General features: G+C 43.9%; 1 protein-coding gene across 11 annotated transcripts; it reads right to left on the bottom strand.

Moving 5' to 3' along the window:
• Positions 1-2: 2 nt before the first annotated feature.
• On the bottom strand, positions 3-6,095 carry LOC110685187. 11 transcript variants are annotated; one of them, XR_002503945.1, is made up of 6 exons: positions 5,594-6,088; positions 4,880-5,081; positions 3,292-3,341; positions 2,947-3,023; positions 1,013-1,154; positions 3-200 (listed from the first exon to the last, which is right to left on the bottom strand). XR_002503945.1 is itself a non-coding variant. In XM_021861660.1 (5 exons), exons 2-5 carry the CDS (start codon positions 5,017-5,019, stop codon positions 165-167), a joined length of 303 nt encoding a protein of 100 aa, XP_021717352.1. In that variant the 5' UTR covers positions 5,020-5,081; positions 5,594-6,095; the 3' UTR covers positions 3-164. The 11 variants fall into 11 exon arrangements, 1 of the variants encoding a protein (XP_021717352.1); XR_002503950.1 differs by lacking the exon at positions 3,292-3,341 and having other exon boundaries at positions 4,880-4,974; positions 5,594-6,084; XR_002503948.1 differs by lacking the exon at positions 3,292-3,341 and having other exon boundaries at positions 1,065-1,154; positions 5,594-6,083.
• Positions 6,096-18,112: the final 12,017 nt, after the last annotated feature.

The following is an 18,112-nucleotide window of genomic DNA, read 5'->3' on the forward strand; positions in this document are numbered from 1 at the left end:
AATTAAAAATAAACGAAGTGTATATAATATATTCATTGCATTACAAAATAGACGAAGTGTCGATACTAACTAATTATAAATGAAAGTTCACTAATTAATTAACAATCGTTTGAAATAAAATTAGTACTTGCAATAGATACATAAAATCAACATTAGTCCGTACTTCATTCATCCCGGGGTAGCTCATCGTCATCAAGGACCTACATGTAAAAATAATAATAATAATAATAATATATCAGGACAAGTAATGTATATAATTCAACATTAGGGACAAGTAACAAATAATATAATGCATATAAGCCAAACAAAAGCTAAAACAAGTAATGCATAAGCCACAACACCAACAACGTAACAACAACAATAACAACACCAATTGGGGAAATTAAATGACGCACAACAACACGAACACACAACAAAACACAACGCACAACAACACAACAACACGACACAACATCACACAACGCAGCACACAGCAGCAGCAGGCAGGCAGGCAGGCAGGCAGCAGCAGGCAGGTAGCAGCAGCAGGAGGCAGGCAGCAGCAGCAGCAGAGGCAGGCAGGCAGCAGCAGAATAACTGTACTGTACTGTCTTCCATTTCAAATGCCATATGATGCTATAAGTAATCAGAATACCTTTATACATATCACTGGAGTCCAGAGCTGAGTGGAATTCTAAGGTTTCACCTCATAAATTGAGGGTCTCACATGGTATCATAAATGCCTATTTTCATCAATTAGTCTCCACCAGACTATATATGTCCTAACCACTCTTTAGTAAGATACTTCATGAATAATAATAGTGTTTAACTTAATTAAACAACAATAAGGAATCCCTAAATTCAGAAAGATACTCCTGGAAATGAGAACTAAGATGTTTAGTTGCTTTATTGATAGTGACTCTCATCCTAGCCCCAAAACTTGAGTTTCCAAAAATTTAAGACGAGCAAAAAAATATATTTCAAAACAGAATAAATTGGATGACAAATCTAATATTGCTAGTGTAGATGAGCAAACCTGTCTTTGAACAAAATTAATCATCTAAGTAAATAAGTTCGTTCATTCGTACAGATTTATGCTCCCAGTCCTCAGTGGACAACTTGTTAGTCCTAGGCTGATATTAGATGGGACCATCCATGTGATATCTAGAGAGCTAACTCTGTCCAAAAGGGAAAAAAAATAGTTAAATGCAATCCACATGCGTCAATAAAAAAGGTTTACCTTGCCTAAGCAAAAATCTAATGCAAGTCTTTGCAATTTTCCACCAGAAATATTCATAGCTTCTTGATCCATTAACAGCTCAATTCAAAAAAGCTTTATAACATTTGAAATAAATTGGGGATTAGCATATATCAATAGTCTTGCTACAACATATAGCCAAATTCATTCCTTACTTCACCCAAATTGTAAATGAATCTAGATGAAAAAACAATATGGTCAATTTGTTTGCTATGAAACCACACATCCACTTCAATAAGCACTATTAGCTTGTCAAACTGCTTATATATATATATTTTTTTTTTTAAGTTTTTTTTTTATAATTCATCCCTCACCACTTTCTTTTAAACTTCATTATTTCAGTACTTGTAAGTGTAGATACTAGTATCACATACTGTTAAGCTTTTTACCCATCTAACAATTGAACGAATTCACTAAAACTTCCCCATGTACCCACTCCCAAAGTCCCAAAGCTAAGTCTCAATACAGCACCTTCACCCAAAACTCTACTGTACCCCCTCCCCCCAAACCCAACACACAAAATCAATATTCTTATAATTTATACACTACTCTAATACCACCAGGGAAAAAAGGAAAAAAAAAAAAAAAAGTATATATATATATATATATATATATATATATATATATATATATATATATATATATATATATATATATATACATGCCTCAAAGTCAGATACAACAACAAGAACACTCTGGATATGGATATGTAAAAGTTGTGCATCCTAAAAATAATTAATAGGTATCTAATTATGTACTACAATTTAATCAACCTAATTTGTAATCTTGAGTTGAAGAACCTTCGTATACTCCAAAGATTTTAACAAGGTTCAACATAGTTATCTAGTGATTAGGATGGGGTCATTGGGTTATAATGCAAGCTGATACGATACAAAGACCCTATAATGAAAAACAAATATTGACAACTAAGAATCATGGATTTAAAAAACAGAAGGAAAAATATAAAGGAAAAGAAGATGAAACAGGAAAGTACATTTCTCTTTAAAGAACCTGATTCATTTTCTTATCCTAAAATCATTCTTTGTACAAATGATTAATCAAATTACAAGGGTGTAAAGCTTTTTGCATCATACAATGCAAGAAAAAATTTAAACATCAATACATTCATAGCCCTCCTAAACCTATTTAAAATTATATGTTCAGTTACAACCAAAGTATTTTTTACAGAGTGGGTTCAGTCTTTTACAACGATACATGTTAAGTGGGGAATTTTTGGGTTAGACTTTTCATTATAAGATTCGAAAGGTTGATAATTATGATAAATTAGCTAAGAGATACTATGCAAATCTTACTACTGTAAGTATGATCCTGAAATTTAAAAACATTCCCACAAATAATTTGATAAGAAATATCTTTTGTTCAAAGATCCATTAATTTCAAGTAGTGCAAACTCATATAAACGAAAATCATAGACCTATTTAAAGAAAAACCAATACATAGTATATTCATTTATTTCAAAAATAAAAATGCAGAAAACTAATTAACGTATGAACTAGAAAGGAATGTATATACCTTGTCATGAAATCCCCTAAATTCTTGAAAAGAATGAATATAAATTTGAAACATATCAGCAAATACATATTTGAAAACGAAATTAAACAAAGAGAAACACTTAATTACCAATCGAAACATGTAATAGATGGGGAAAAAAGCCCCTAAAATTGATACTTTATAGGGAGAGAAAAACATACTTGAATTAGGCTGTCGAAAAAATTAAGATAGATTATTGAAATAATCATCAATTTTGTTTCCTCAATTTGTGGTAGATCTAAAAGATCATGCAAAAGAGAGGGAATTAGAGAAACAATTGATTTGACAGAGGAATACGAATGATATATTATCAAATTTATCATCAAGATTACTAGAAATTGACAACCAAATAAGGAATTTTCTACAATTTAAAGCCCAATTCACCGAATTAAAAAACAAAAAACCAGAAAAAATCAAAATAACAAAATAAACATAAAAACAAAAACCCTTGAAATTAAAATCTAAAGAGAAAGGAGAAAATACCGAAAAACAATTAGAATGTATACCAAATATGATGAAATCAAAGAGCTTCTTCCAGTTTAGTTTGTTGCTGGGTCTGCAATTTTGGAGAGCGATGAATTGATGAGAGAATTTTAGTGAAGGCTAAGGTTTAGTTATTGGAGAGTAAAAGGAACGGTTTTGATGTTTTCCGGCTTTTCCCCCAATTTAGTTCAAGTTCGCAAGCTACATGTGCTTATCACGTGATTAATATTCAGGACGCTTATTTGGGTCAACAATAAGTGAGGACGCTGAAAAGCGTCGAAAAAACACGGGAATCCAATTTTCCACTGACGCTTTGTTGACTGCGTCGAAAAACAATGGGTTTTGTAGTAATTGCCACTGATATATGCTACTGGACTGCTGATGACAGTGTTCGAGGTACAAACTATCCTAATTTCTGTAAGCAAGTTTCAGATTACATGACATATCTTTTGCTTAGGCAGAAGTCATTGGTACCACTGGTGGTGGGAATGTATGAGATTCGATTCGAGGATACGTGTGAAGAGGCTAAGAAGGTTATGAACCGGAACGTAGATAGTGGTTTGTTTACAAGAATATGTGCAGGGGCTAAGAAGTTTGTAACCAAGAAATTGATGTATCAGATTTCATAAGTAGAAGGCCAAAATACATGTCCAAAAAAATACAGCATTAAACAAAAAAAAACGATTGATAGAAATAAACAACAATCCAATCCGATCAATAAACAAGCAACAATGAAATGCAAAAGTCAAACGATAAATAAAAAAAAAGGATCAAAATGCAGAAAATATAAGTAAAATTAGCTGATTGAACACGGAATATGTCAATAATCTTGCTCCACAGTGAGTACATAAGTCCTTAAGATGCAAACAGAGGTTCTGCATGGTTAAGTATAGGATATCACATTCTCACTAGAAATAAAATCTGATCATATTTTCTTCTTAAAATTAAAGAACCTATTGCACGAAACACATTTCTTTAAGCATCTAATGACAGAAAGCTCTACATTGTATTAGTAGAACAAAAATTGGAAAATGTAACCTATTGTATTAGACACTAGACAAGAGATTCTCCTTGAAGTTGCATGTGAAAAGGTAATGCTGCTTGACTAGGGATCTTGAATCTGCCCATGGATTTATATTGACTTCGTGTAAATAAGCATGCTAGGTATATCAAAATAAGGGAAGCAATAGTAAACGCCTAATTATTACTTGCTGAAACATAGAATTGAGCACAAGGCACATGGTCTGCTACTAAAGAAATCAAAGCTAGCTTAAACTACTTGCAGAGTCACATGCCTAATAATGAAGCCTTTAGCAGATTCAATTACAATGAATGAAACTAATCATAATGCCAAAACATTCAATTGTTTGTTAAACTTGACTTCTGGTAGAAATTATAACAAAACAAGTTAAATAGCATAAATATTTTCCATGATTAACCATAAGTAATGGACTGAAAACATTTGAAAGTAACAACTAAGTGAAATTCTCATTCCTAATAACAGTGAAAATAAATTAAATCCAACCAAATCTTAAACACAATAACCTCCCAAAACAATAATGGCACAGCATAAAAGTGAAATTAAAGATGAAATTAGAAGCAAAAACTCACGGTGCTAAAACTAATCGGAAATGGTTTCGAACAAGACTCTCCATCTCATCAAATGACTCCACACCAGTCTCCCAGATAATATGCAAATTTGGCCGCTGCTCCAACATTTGAAAGTATATATTAAATAGAGCAATGTTCATAGAATTAGCCCCAAAGGATCCCCCAAGCACTAGCAGCACCACCACCTCAGAATCTGAAACGGCTAACAGAAGGTTTATGCAGATCCTATATCAGTCCATGATTCACAAAGGGAAATTTTTACTTCAGTAGTAGTACGTCTTGTGTGTTATGTCTTTAGATTGCAGTAAGATTTATTTATGTGTTTTGATATTGCCCTGCATTGTCTTGAAATTAGATAAGTTTTACAATATTACTAGTGTGTAGATACTAGATAGATTATGCAATTTAATTTATTGGCAGCACCTTTGTTTTCGCTATATATATAAGCGAGGGAAGTAACACTGACAAATCCTAAGTGGAAATCAAGTATTCCCAAATAAACCCCCAACAAAAATTAGGGTTCATAAATCGAAAAACCACCCCCAACAACCACCCTCAAGCAAGCAATCAGCCACATGCAACATTCGAACAAATCAATAAATCGAAATCCAAAGATTCGAGCAATCAGCCACATGCAAGGTTTAATCTAACACTAAATACAAAACAAAATCAACAAATCCATAATTGGTAGACGAAAATTCAAGGTATACCTACCTTAGATAGAGATTCGAGCACAGCAGAACGAAACGGCGAGGTAGGAGACGACGCAGCGGTGGCGAGGGAGGAGAACGAAGGAAGGAGCAGCGGCGAGTTGAGGGAGGAGAACGAAGGAAGACTGAGCTGAGAAGTTTGGGAAATGGGGTTTCAATTTCATTTTTGGCTTTAATATTTCAGCATTTCTCGGTTTTTTTTCTTTTGTTTTTTTTTTACTCATCCGTTGTATTAGGTCTTAATCTTTTTTTATTTTTTGGGGCTGATCCGTTGGATTAGCTCAACTGATCCATTGGATTAGCTCCAACTGAAAAATAGAAAAAAGATTTGGGAACACTATCCTTTGTGTTAGAAGAATAATCCGTTGTATTAGTTCATCTAATACAATGGATTAGTTTATCTAATACAACGGTTAGTATAAACCGTTGTATTAGCCTTGTTTTAGTGTAATACAACGGATTAGCCTAGTCTAATACAACGGTATGAAATTAGCCGTTGTATTAGCTATTTTTGTACCGTTGCATTAGATAAAAAATGTAGTAGGGACGCCACGTGTCACCAGCCCATTGGGCCACGTGTCTAGGGTATTTTTACCCTAAACATTTGCCCCTCACAGGTGCTGACATGGCTGTGCCACGTGGCACCTGTGAAGATCTCTCTCTCCCTCTTTTTTTTTTTTTTTTTTTTTTGAATCTCCTGGATTCTGGCTGTTTGGGTGAAAAGGCGGGAGAAGCAGAAGGTGAAGATTCAGGACTCTTCGCCTTCTGAAGAGGAGTCTATAAATAGCCAAGTCCCCTCCCCAAGCCCTTATTTACAAATTTGGAGAATTTTCGATTTTCGAGAGCAGCCGGTGTTGAGAGCATTTCTGAGATAGTTTCCGTGTGAGCATCCGGTTTATAACCGTCGGGGGGGGGGGGGGGGTTTGATAGCAAGCTGAATTTGCATCTGCACTTTAAACAACACTAGCGGTTCAAGAGACGCCTGTGTCTTCGCAAGCAATCCCAAGAAATTCCCAGTGACCAAGCGGTTTTCTCCCTCTTTCTTTTAGGTACCGCCTCTATTCTTTCTAGCTCTTCCATGTATTTACGCTTGAGTCTTTTGTTTGTTTCCCCATTCATTTGTCCCATAGTTAGATGGACCCTTTATACCCCCATCCGGAACATAATAATGAGACCAGCCGGTCCGTTAGTACGGTTGAGTATTGGACTGGAAATACCGCCTATAGACTCCGAGATTTGCCTTGTTTATCTCCCAATCCGACCGTCTTCGTGTCTATGCAGGACACAATGGCCAGAACCAGGAAGACGGCTGTTGACCCTAATTACAGAGGCGGGGGCTCTGACGAGTTACCGCCTGATGAGAGGGCCCCGACTGAGGCGGCTATGGGATCTCCCGGAGGTGCCCCTAGTACGCCTAGTGATGGCATTCTAGGCTCTGATCAGGGAGGCGGTGAGGAAGCCGCCTCTGTTTCTGATGCGAGGGAGCGAAAAAACTCATCCCAGGAGGCCTCCTCCTCTGCTTCCGGCTCTGCACTCGGACCTGTGGAGAGCAGCAGTAGCTATCTAACACCATCCGTCAATAGTGAGGAGGAGGAGAGACCCTCCTGGCAAACTAAGGGTGACCCCTTGATGATCACCGTCTCTGCCAAAGATAGGGCCATTATGCGGAATAACTTGGCAGATTTTGTCCTCAAACGGCCCCTTGGGACTGGATATAGACTGGCGGTCCCTCCTGAGAAGGGGACAATTGCCTGGGAGGATGACCAGCGCAACGTAAATGGCTGGTTTGGCTGCTACGAGGCGGCATTCTTGGCGAGGCTCCGCTTCCCTCTTCATGACACAATAAAGGCCATACTCAGGGGGTATGGCCTGGGCGTCTGGCAACTCACCCCCAACTCCTGGGTGAATATTCTTGGGTACATTGCGGCCTGCGAAATGCAGGATCTGAACCCCAGCTGGGAAGCTTTTTCCCATATGCACTACTTGAGTAGCAGCCCAGGCGGATGGAGAGCCTGGTATACCCTGACCACTTACCCCCAGTACCTCATGACTCTCAACAAACCGTCTAAGTAGTCGGACTGGAAGAACCGCTTCTATTTGGTCAAGGCTCCAACCGAAGAGGAGAATAGAGAGTTCCGGACATACAACCGAAAACCTGAACTTTTGGGGCAGAAATGCCGGATGCCCCCAGTGCCGGAGGAGGATGAAGAAGCAATACTGGACTCCGGCTTTTTTGAGCTTGTCCCTTCCACCCTCTCAACCGGAGAGATAATAAGGGTGCCCAGAAACTTGGTGCCTAAACATGACTTTCTAAGGGACGAAGCTTTTTTGTCCACCTGTAGACTTAGCAGTATGTTCGAAAAACGTAGGTTAAGGGCCTCAGCTGGCTAACTTACGCCGGCTGACAATTTTCCTTTGATTACAATGCTTGTCTGTTATTGTTCTGATCTTGACCGAACGTATTTGATTTGTGTTTTGCAGAAGAAGCAAAGGACATGTTGACAACAGAAAAAACGCCTGCCAAGAAGGCTTCAGACATCCGTATGGAGAATCTGGAGAAAAAGCTTGCTGCGCAGGCGGCTAAGAAGGTTAGACCGTCTGACTTATCTTTGACTTATTTGCTTTACTTCTGTATTTTGCTCGTTTTTCCGTCTGACCCTTTGTTGCTTCGTTTCAGGATTGGAGCAAAGCTCCCCGCTCCCTACAGAAGTATATTCGGCCGAGGCCGACTGTAGTGGAACCTGCATCTAAGGTGCAGAAAACCACATCCACCGTCCGGCACTCTACCGGCGGTAAATCAATAAAGACCCCAAGCGGGTCTACTGCTGAAGTTGTGGCCTCAAAAGAGGTCACACCAACAAGGACCACAACCGGTCCATCAACTGACGGAGGCCAGAGAGGTCTCCAACAACAAGGTACAAATCCTTTCAACCTCACGCTGCTTGACCTGCCCATGCAGGTTAAGTCTTATTCTCAGTCTCAGCCGGGAGATTCTCCAATCAGCCGGCAATCCATAGGCGCAGCATATGCAGCTTTCTCACTGCTGTTCCTGGTGTAGATAATTCCCCCCGCTGGCCGGATGCAGCTCAGTATGCCTGGGTCATGCTGAAAGCCGTCCCCCGGGACGAGAAGGAGGCGATCCCTGGGATCAACACCTTCAATGCCGACCGTGTAATGGTCGAGCTAGCTGATGTAAGCTTGAAGTGCCCACCCGGCATTTTATTTGATGTTTGCACATCCGTTTTTTTCTACTGACACCGGTTGTATTGTTGCAGGCACTGCTGCGCGTGGAAGGGCCCAAAAAGGCCTACATACGCAAACAGGAAGAGGTAAGGAGAGCCAAACGGTCTGCGGATGACACACATAATGTTGCTGAATATTCAATGATTGTGCATGACTTAGAAACTAAATCTATAATCATGCGACAGGCGGACCAGGTCAAAACCCTCCAAAAGGCCCTCAATGAGTCCAAGGTCAAATTTGACAATCTTCAGACGGCGCTAGACAATGCCGAGAAGGAGCTCAAGGATCATGAGGAGCCCCTTAAGCGGTTGGATCTGGCGGAGAAGGCCAGCGACAACCTGCGAAAAGAGAATGACCGCCTGAAAAAAGATGCGGCTGCTGCAAAGGATAACTTCAAGGCCACCCTTGAAGAAGAACAGAGCCGGCTCATTGAGGAGAATGAGCAAGACTGCGAGAACAGAATGAAGAGGGTGTTCTCCCTTATCCATCCGAGTACAGACTACAACGTCTGGGAGCTCGCCTACAAATATGCAGATCTTGCCATTCTGGCTGAGGAGGAGGGTCATTCGGGGCCTGAACCCTATGAGAAGTGGGTTGAGGCGGAATTCAAAAGGATGGAATTGGAGGCGGCTGCTAACGAGGAGGCTATTCAAGATGAAGTTGCTCCTGACTCTGTCCCCACCGTTGACCCGCCACACCCGGAAGAGACTCAGGCTCCGAATGACCGGGTGACCATGCAGATAGAGTAGCAACGACCTCCCGGCCTGCGCATCGTGCATTATCTTGTAATCGCGCCGGATGAGTCAGCTTATTCTGCCATTGTATTTTATTTTGAATATTAGTATATATATTTTCTCACCGGCTGTGCCGGTTTTGTTGAATGATTTCTCCTTATTTGCACTTCTTTAAATTCTGCTCTATGCCAAGTTTCTTTTAAATTTCTTTAAGTACTATTGCCGTGTGAACCTGAGACGGGGTGGGGTTAGGAATATTGCCCCCTGATAGGTGACTGGTAGAGCTGCACTCAGCCAGGCGGCTATCCGTATGCCCCCGGTCAGGGACCATTAATATTTAAACACGTACAGCCCCGGTTAAAGCACGGTTTTTAAGTAGCGTTTATATTTTGTTTTGCCTGGTTGCCGGCTGCGTTTGTTCATTAGGAGCCCAAAGCTTAGGGCCTTGCTAACATTGATAGCGAACCGTGTGTGGGGTGCTTTTGCGTAAAATTTGGTTAGTATAAGCATATTTACCCTGTGGTCTAGATGTAGTGGGAGTACCGGCTGCCTTTTTTGGGGCTAGCTTCTGTTGGTACTGCTTTTCAAAGAATAAACCGGCAGTACTTTTGGGAGTGCTAGTCAGTTATTCTTTGATGCAATGGATCATTTTGGCGGAAATAACTAACTTAATTTTCATTCATTATATCCGCCTGAGTTATGACCACTAGACAATTTACCACCCGGAAGGGAGATGTTCTCTTCAGTGAATTCACCCGTATGGGCGTCACCAGATGTTTTTTAGTGATAAATGTGCCGCTTGTGTGATGCACAAGACATGGCGCATGGAAATTAAATGATGAAAGACGCTTGTGTTAAGCACAAGATATGGCGTAGGTATACAGAAATGTAATAAACCAAGCTTTTCCCATTAATCATACGGTAATTACAAAAGATTTACAATTCTCAGAAGTAGTACTTTTTAAAGTTGTCTACATTCCAAGTTCTAGGCAACCTCCTACCGTCTGGGGTTTCCAGGCTGTATGTGCCATCTCTAACCTCTTCAAAAATCCGGTAGGGGCCCTCCCAGTTTGGGGTTAGCTTGCCTTGCTCGTTTGCCCTACCGGTTGCCTCCATTTTGCGGAGTACAAAGTCCCCTACTTTCAAGGGCCGCTTGTGTACCCGTTTGTTGTAGGCTCTAGTCATTCTCAGACGGTAGACCTCATGTCGTAAGGCGGCATTGCCCCTTCGCTCTGGAAGAGAATCCAAGGCAAGACGCATGGCCTCCCAATTGGCCTCCTCATCATACAGCATGATGCGAAGAGTTGGCTCATAGTGCTCGATAGGGAGAACAGCCTCGGTGCCGTATGTCATTAGGAACGGGGTTTCACTGGTTGCCCCTTTCTCAGTTGTTCTGATAGCCCAAAGAACATGAGGCAACTCTTCTGCCCATAGACCACTAGCCCTTTCAACTTTTTTCTTAATGCCGTCTGAGATAATCTTATTGAAGGCCTCAACTTGTCCGTTTGCCTGGGGCCTGCCTACAGACGCAAAGCAATGGGAGATTCCTTGATCCCCTAACCAGCCCTTGAGCACAGGCGTTTCAAATTGAGGACCATTGTCAAAGACCATAGACATAGGGACCCCAAACCGGGTGATGATGTTTCTCCAAATGAAGGAAATCACATCCTTGGTCTTTATGCCTTTGACCGCCTCTACTTCAACCCATTTGGTGAAATAGTCTACGGCTACCAAGATGTAGCGTCGACTGCCTGATGCAGACGTGTAAGGTCCCAAGATATCCATGCCCCATTTTGCAAACGGGACCGAACTGTGTATAGCTGTAAGGTATGTTGCCGCTCGATGTATCAACCGGCCAAACCGCTGGCACTTGTCACACCTCTTCACCAGATCCAGGGTGTCTGCCTCAAGAGTGGGCCAAAAATATCCTTGCCGCCTGACTCTTTTAGCCAGGGATCTACCGCCTATATGTGAGGCACAAAATCCCGCGTGCAGATCTTCCAAGACTTCCTTTCCCCTTTCTGGGGTCACACACTTCAGAAAAGGCTGCAAGTACCCCTTCCGGAGAAGTTCTCCTTGGTGCATAACAAAGCTCAGGGCTCGTTTCTTGAGCGCAGCTGCTTTTGAAGGGACATCCGGCAAAGAGCTGTTTGTCAGATAAGCCCGGATCGGGTCCATCCAGGTGGCTCTTCGGTCCAAAATTCCAATGGGATCATGCTCAATGCTTATTTTTTCCATGGCTTCCCAAAAGACTGTCCTAGGCGCATCACAGGAGGCGGATGACGCCAATTTGGAGAGCGCATCCGCCTGATTGTTTTCAGACCGTGGCACTTGAATCAATTGGAATTCATCAAGTGACGCAGCCTCTTCCCTGACTGCCTGCAGATATTTGATCATAGCCGGATGGGTGGCTTCATAGTCACCGTGGTATTGGCTAACGATCAGTTGAGAGTCTGAGCAGGCGTCAACTTTCCTTGCTCCAGCCGCCTTACACATACGTATGCCGGCTAGCAGGGCTTCATATTCTGCCTCGTTATTTGAGGCTTGGAACTTAAACCGTAGTGCATATTCAAACTTATCCCCTTCTGGAGAATGGCAAATACGCCTGCACCACAGCCGTTTGCTGTAGAACTACCGTCTACAAACAACTTCCAAACATGATCGGGATTTTCCGGTTGCACCGGCCTAGTCATCTTAACAATGAAGTCGGCAAACGCCTGACCTTTCACTGGCCGCCTGGGTTCGAAAGTTATCTCTAGGATTTGTATTTCAACAGCCCATTTGATCATTCTACCGGATGACTTTATGGTGGTCATTGGCCGCTTGAGTGGCTGATCAGTGTATACAGTTACTGGATGAGCCAGGAAGTAGGGCTTCAACTGCTTGACTGCTTTGTAGAGGGCCAACCAAAATTTTTCAATCATAGGGTACCGGAGCTCAGCATTTCTTAGGACATGACTGATGAAATACACCGAGAGCTGATTGCCGTCTCTCCCAGCAAGGAGAACAGCACTAAGGGAGTGATCTGAGACGGCTAGGTACATGTAGAGAACCTCCTAGGGCAGAGGGCTCATTAGCCTTGGTAAAGAATGCAAATGCTGCTTGAGCTTCTGAAATGCCGCGTCAGCCTCTTCTCCCCATTCAAACCTTGACCTCTTCCTAATTGCTTAGAAGAAATAGAGGAATTTGTCGCCAGACCGGCTGAGGAACCTCCCTAATGCCGCCAGGCAACCGGTGAGTTTTTGGACTTCTCTTACAGTGCGGGGTAACTGCATGTCAATTACCGCCTGTACCTTTTCCGGATTAGCCTCAATCCCCCTTTAGTCAGTCAGAAATCCGAGAAACTTCCCAGACTCAACACCAAAGACACACTTCTTAGGGTTAAGCATGACCTTGTGCCACTTGAGTGTGGTGAACTTTTCTCGGAGGTCGGCTAGGCGATCCGTCTGTAGCTTGGATTTGACTATCATGTCATCGATATAAGCCTCTACATTCCTGCCTATCTGATGGCGGAAAACTGTGTTTATCATTCGCTGAAATGTAGCAGGCACATTTTTCAACCCAAACGGCATCACTTTGTAACAAAATAACCCCTGATCAGTGACGAATGCCGTCTTTTCTTGATCGTTTTTGCAGAGGGGTATCTGATGGAAGCCTGAGTAGGCGTCCATGAAGCTCATCAGAGCATGACCGGTTGTAGAGTCGACTAGACTGTTGATCTGTGGGAGCGGGTAACTGTCCTTTGGACATGCTCTGTTCATATCTGTGTAGTCTACACACATCCTCCAGGTACCATTCGGCTTTTTAATCAGGACAACGTTTGTTACCCAATCCGGGTAGTAGCATTGCCGGATGAACCTAGCATCTAACAGCTTCTTGACCTCGGCGGCTGCCGCCTGAGATCTCTCCTCGCCATGATTTCTCTTTTTCTGCCTAACCGGCTTCTTTCTTGGATCCACGGCGAGTTTGTGGACAGCTAGATCCGAGCTTACGCCTGGCATCTCTTCCACTTCAAAGGCAAAAATGTCTTTGAATTCCTTCAGCAGTTGGAGCAAGTCTGCCCCCAACACTTTAAAAGCAACCGTCCCAACCTTGAAGGTTTTGTCCGGCCGGCTGTCGTCCAGGACGACATCTACGCTCTCACCGGCTGGATGGGGTCGAAAGTCATCCGACCTTTCTCCGGCAAGTGATTGCTTTTGTTTTTCTTTTTTGACGAGTGCCAGTTTGTTTGCCTTTCTTTTCTTACCAGCTGCCCTTGTTGCCGGGATTGCGGGATCACAATTATCAACATCTATGGGCTCGCCATGATCGGATGTACCCATAGTTGGTTTGATGTCAGAGAGGTAGCACTCCCTAGCCGTCTTCTTGTCCCCGTTTAGGGAACCGACTGTACCATCATCCTTCTCAAATTTGACCAGCATGAGAGATGGGATGATCACAGCCTTGGATTCGTTGAGGGTCGGTCGGCCAAATATCATGTTGTAGGCAGTCAGCTCTTCCACAACCAAAAATTTTACGACCATATGGCATCCTTGCCCCTTTTCACCCAGCCGGATGGGAAAGTCAATGCTTCCCGCCGGATGCACCACTCCTCCCCCAAAGCCGACTAAGGGGTGGGGCGCCTGATTCATGCTGCTGGGCTTGTACTTGAGCTTTGTCAAGCACTGATAGCTGATTAGGTCAGACGAGCTCCCGGTATCTATTAAGATCCGGACAACTTTCTGGTTGGCAACCTTGCATTCGATGACAATGGGGTCATCGTGAGGCCGCCTGACCTTGCCCCGGTCCTTTTCAGAAATAAAGACCTCAGGAAAGGTGTCTCTCGACGCCTGGCCCTCATCTACTGAGTTGACCAGCTTCCTAATGTTGTCTTTGGTACCCTGGATGGTTAGGCCTCCGCCGGCAAAACCGCCTGCTATGGTGAAGATTGTCTCTTCATCCGTTTCAGAGTTAGCAGGGCTAGGTTTTGCCGCCTGCCCCTTGTTTGTTTTGGGGTTGCCTTTGGGATTTGGCAAGTAGGATTTTAGAGCTCCCTCGTCAGCTAGACGATCTAACAACCGCTTGAGGCTGTAGCAGCCATTAGTGTCATGGCCAACATCCTCATGGTATTGGCAGTACTTGCTCTTATCCTGGCTGCTGGCGGGACTTTCATGGCGGCCGGTTTCTGGAGGGACAACCGGTCCTTGATCTCCATGAGAATGGAGGAGCAGTCCTTTGTGAACTTGTACTTGGGGACGTACGGTTCAGATTTTCTTCTTGCCTTCTGGGCCGACTGACCAGACCTCTTTGCCACCCAGATTCCTTTTCTCTTGTCTTCCTTTTTTGCCGGCTGCTGTGACCGGTTATCTTTTCTGTCAGATTTTTTGAAATCTGACGGTTGTTTTACAACACAAAGCTCCTTCGCCTGTATATAGGCTTCTGCTTCCATTAATGTCTTGTGGAGGGTGGCTACCCTTTTCCGGACGAGGTCGAACTTGGAGGTCGACCCATCCTTCAGACCCTTGAAGAAGTCTGTGTAAGCAACTTCGTCAAACAGCCCTTGAATCTGAATTCTCATCAGATTGAACCGCCTGACATAGGACCGGAGTCCTTCCTTGTCACCCTGCTGTATTGCTCCAAGATCAAGGCTGGTCTTTTTGGCAGGGATGTTCATTGAGAAGTTTGACGTAAACAAGTACGCCAAAGTTCTGAAGTTGTTTATGCAGCCGGCTGGTAGGTTACCAAACCACCGTTGGGCAATGCCCTTCAAGGTCGCCGGGAAGCATCGACACCAGGCGGCGTCATCCAACCCCTGTAGATACATGAGGTTGGAGTATGCCATTAGGTGGTTTTCCGGGTTGGAGGTACCATCATAGGCACCTACCAACACATTCTTGACCTTGGGCGGCTGTGCCGCCTGAGTTATGTCTGACGAGAACGCCGTAGGCTGTTCTCCCAAATTAAGCAGACGCAGCTGCCAATCCATGGGTTGGAACGGCTGCTGGCCATGACCCCCGAAGAGGCCTGGTATAGAAAAAGGGGATCCACCCGGTACATATGGCAGACTATATTGTCCCGGCTGGATCACTTTGGGACCAGATCGCGCGGAGGGTTTGCGAGACTGACCCCCTTGGTCTGTTTCCGAGTGTCTGACGGAGGCACTGCTGAAGCTGTCAGGGAAGGTTGACGTTGAGGCCGACGCAGATAGCTGCTGATTTCTCTTCTCCTGGAGAAACGTCCGGGCATCAGAGAAGGTTTTCTTTGATCCATTCGGCTGTAGGTGCCGGATAGCTTTTCTTTGCTCCACTTAAGGGAAGCGGAGCCTATTTAAGTCGATCTTGGGCCCCTCCCCCACCTTAGGCTTTGAATGAGGAGAGGGCACATGATCCTTCAGAGCCTTCTTCCCAGAGGAGGAAGGCTTCTTGGCCGGCTGACCCTTCTAGGGGGTGGCTGACCGGATGAGATTCTTTATCTCGCCTTTGAAACTATTCATGAAGGTCATGATTTGTTCCTCATGACAAGAGCAGATCCCGCTGCTGCCTAGGCATTCCCAACCGGCATACCGGCTGTGTTACTTGGAGCAACTTGGTTCTCACCTCGTTCCTTCATTTCTTTGGAACGGGTGCGTTTTAATCTGAAGGACATGTCTGGGGCCACATAGGTGTCGACTTCATAGTCGTTACCACTTTCATGGTCTGGTTGGACCTCAAGCTCGGCCAAGGGCCGTTTTTCCGGATTCGATGGTACAATATCAGAAGTCATCTTGGAAGTACTCTCCCCACAGACGGCGCCAAATGTTTCGGGGTTTTCTGAGGTGTCCTGCGGGAGAGTTACGATTCCGAGACTGAGTTGCCGATGCCTGTACCTGCAAGATCACGAAGACTCCGATTGGTAGGAGCTCCGCCTCCGACGATCAAGTTAGTATACGTACAGGAGGAAAAAGTACGGAAAAGGTAAAGTACTTCTCGCTGATTGGGAAAATTCCGCAATTAATATTGCTCGGTAATAGTGTTTGTATTTTTTAATGTCCCATTAATGAGGTTTGTCCCACTATTTATAGTGGGACAGACAAGTCCCCCATGTAGGGTTCCAAGGACACGTGTCAACAGGGGATTGGAGCCCTGTTGACTGATGGCAATACGCCACGTGTCACCAGCCCATTGGGCCACGTGTCTAGGGTATTTTTACCCTAAACAATAATTCGGTGAAGTTAATGTAGCTGGGTTCAAATTGTTAGTGGGATGATGGGAAGTTAGGATTGTTCCCTTGAGTTACCCATGATCATGTCAACAATCAGGGGCAAACTGTTATGGTCAAAATTAAGGCACGACCTGATGCTCGACACGTCGCACGACAACGAAAGGCGACTGACAAACTTGTAACTCACTCAGCAAAATATAAGGAAGTGATAAAGGTCCATGATGGCACTATAGCTATTTCCCAGCAGTTTGCTCCTTAAAAGTAATTCAAAACCTTAATTAGATAAGTCCAAAAGTCGAAGATCCTGATTAGGGGGTTTTCCCCGCCCAATCAGTGTATGCCACGTGGACCAATCAGGTCCTGCCAAGTGTCCTCCATTTGGACCTCTCTAGGCCTGCCACGTGGCACACAACCATTTGTCCACCATGGACCAATTATGCCACGCCAAGTGGCCTGCTGTTTGCCACCTAGGAAAATGGCCACCTAGGCCCACCTTCCGGGAAAAGCCCGATCAACTCTAGGTTGATCTAAACCTAGAGTTGGGCACGCTTCCCAAGACTATAAATACATTAATTAATCCTCATTAAAGGGGATTCAGCAATTAATTACTCTCACCTAGATAAGCCAAAACACATTGATCACTCCTCACCTTGAGGGACCAAATCTCCCACCTTTACTTTCCGCACTTATTTACTCCTCACACAAGTACTAACTTGACCGTCGGAGCGGAGCTCCCACCACAAGGAGTCTCCGTTGTTTTGCAGGTACAGGCGCAAGGATACCAGTCCTGGAATTGTAACTTTCCCGCAGGACATCAGAAAACCCCGAAACATTTTGGCACCGTCTGTGGGGAGAGTACTTTCGAGATGGCATCACAGTTTGTACCGAATCAAAGCGAGAAGCGTCCTATGGACGACCCTCAGGTCTATAGTGACCAGGATACTGACAATGAGGTCGAGTTCGAGAATCACACGGCCCCAGACGGGACCTTAAGAGCTCGACGAACTCGTTCCTCCGAAAAGAAGGAACAACAGGATTGCTTGGCTGGATCTAGCAAACCTGCCGGCCAGCCGCTTGATCATCAACAGGCGGCCGAGGGATCTGTCCCCATCACTAGAAGTGAACTCATGACTTTCATGAATAATTTTAAAGGGGAGATCCAGGATTTCATCAATAAGAAGACGCCTGCTCCATCCAAGGAGCAGTCGGCAAGAAGACTCTCCCAGTCTGGGAGGAAGAAGCTTGTAAAAGATCGTGAGGCAACCCCTTACCCAAAGCCTGGGGCAAGGCAACCGCTAGTGATCGACCTAATGAAGTATCACTTTCCTTCACCAGGAAAGAGAAAGCACATCCGTCATATTCAACCG

Source organism: Chenopodium quinoa, unplaced genomic scaffold, assembly GCF_001683475.1.
Source record: "Chenopodium quinoa cultivar QQ74 unplaced genomic scaffold, ASM168347v1, whole genome shotgun sequence".
NCBI classification, from domain to species: Eukaryota; Viridiplantae; Streptophyta; class Magnoliopsida; order Caryophyllales; family Amaranthaceae; genus Chenopodium; species Chenopodium quinoa.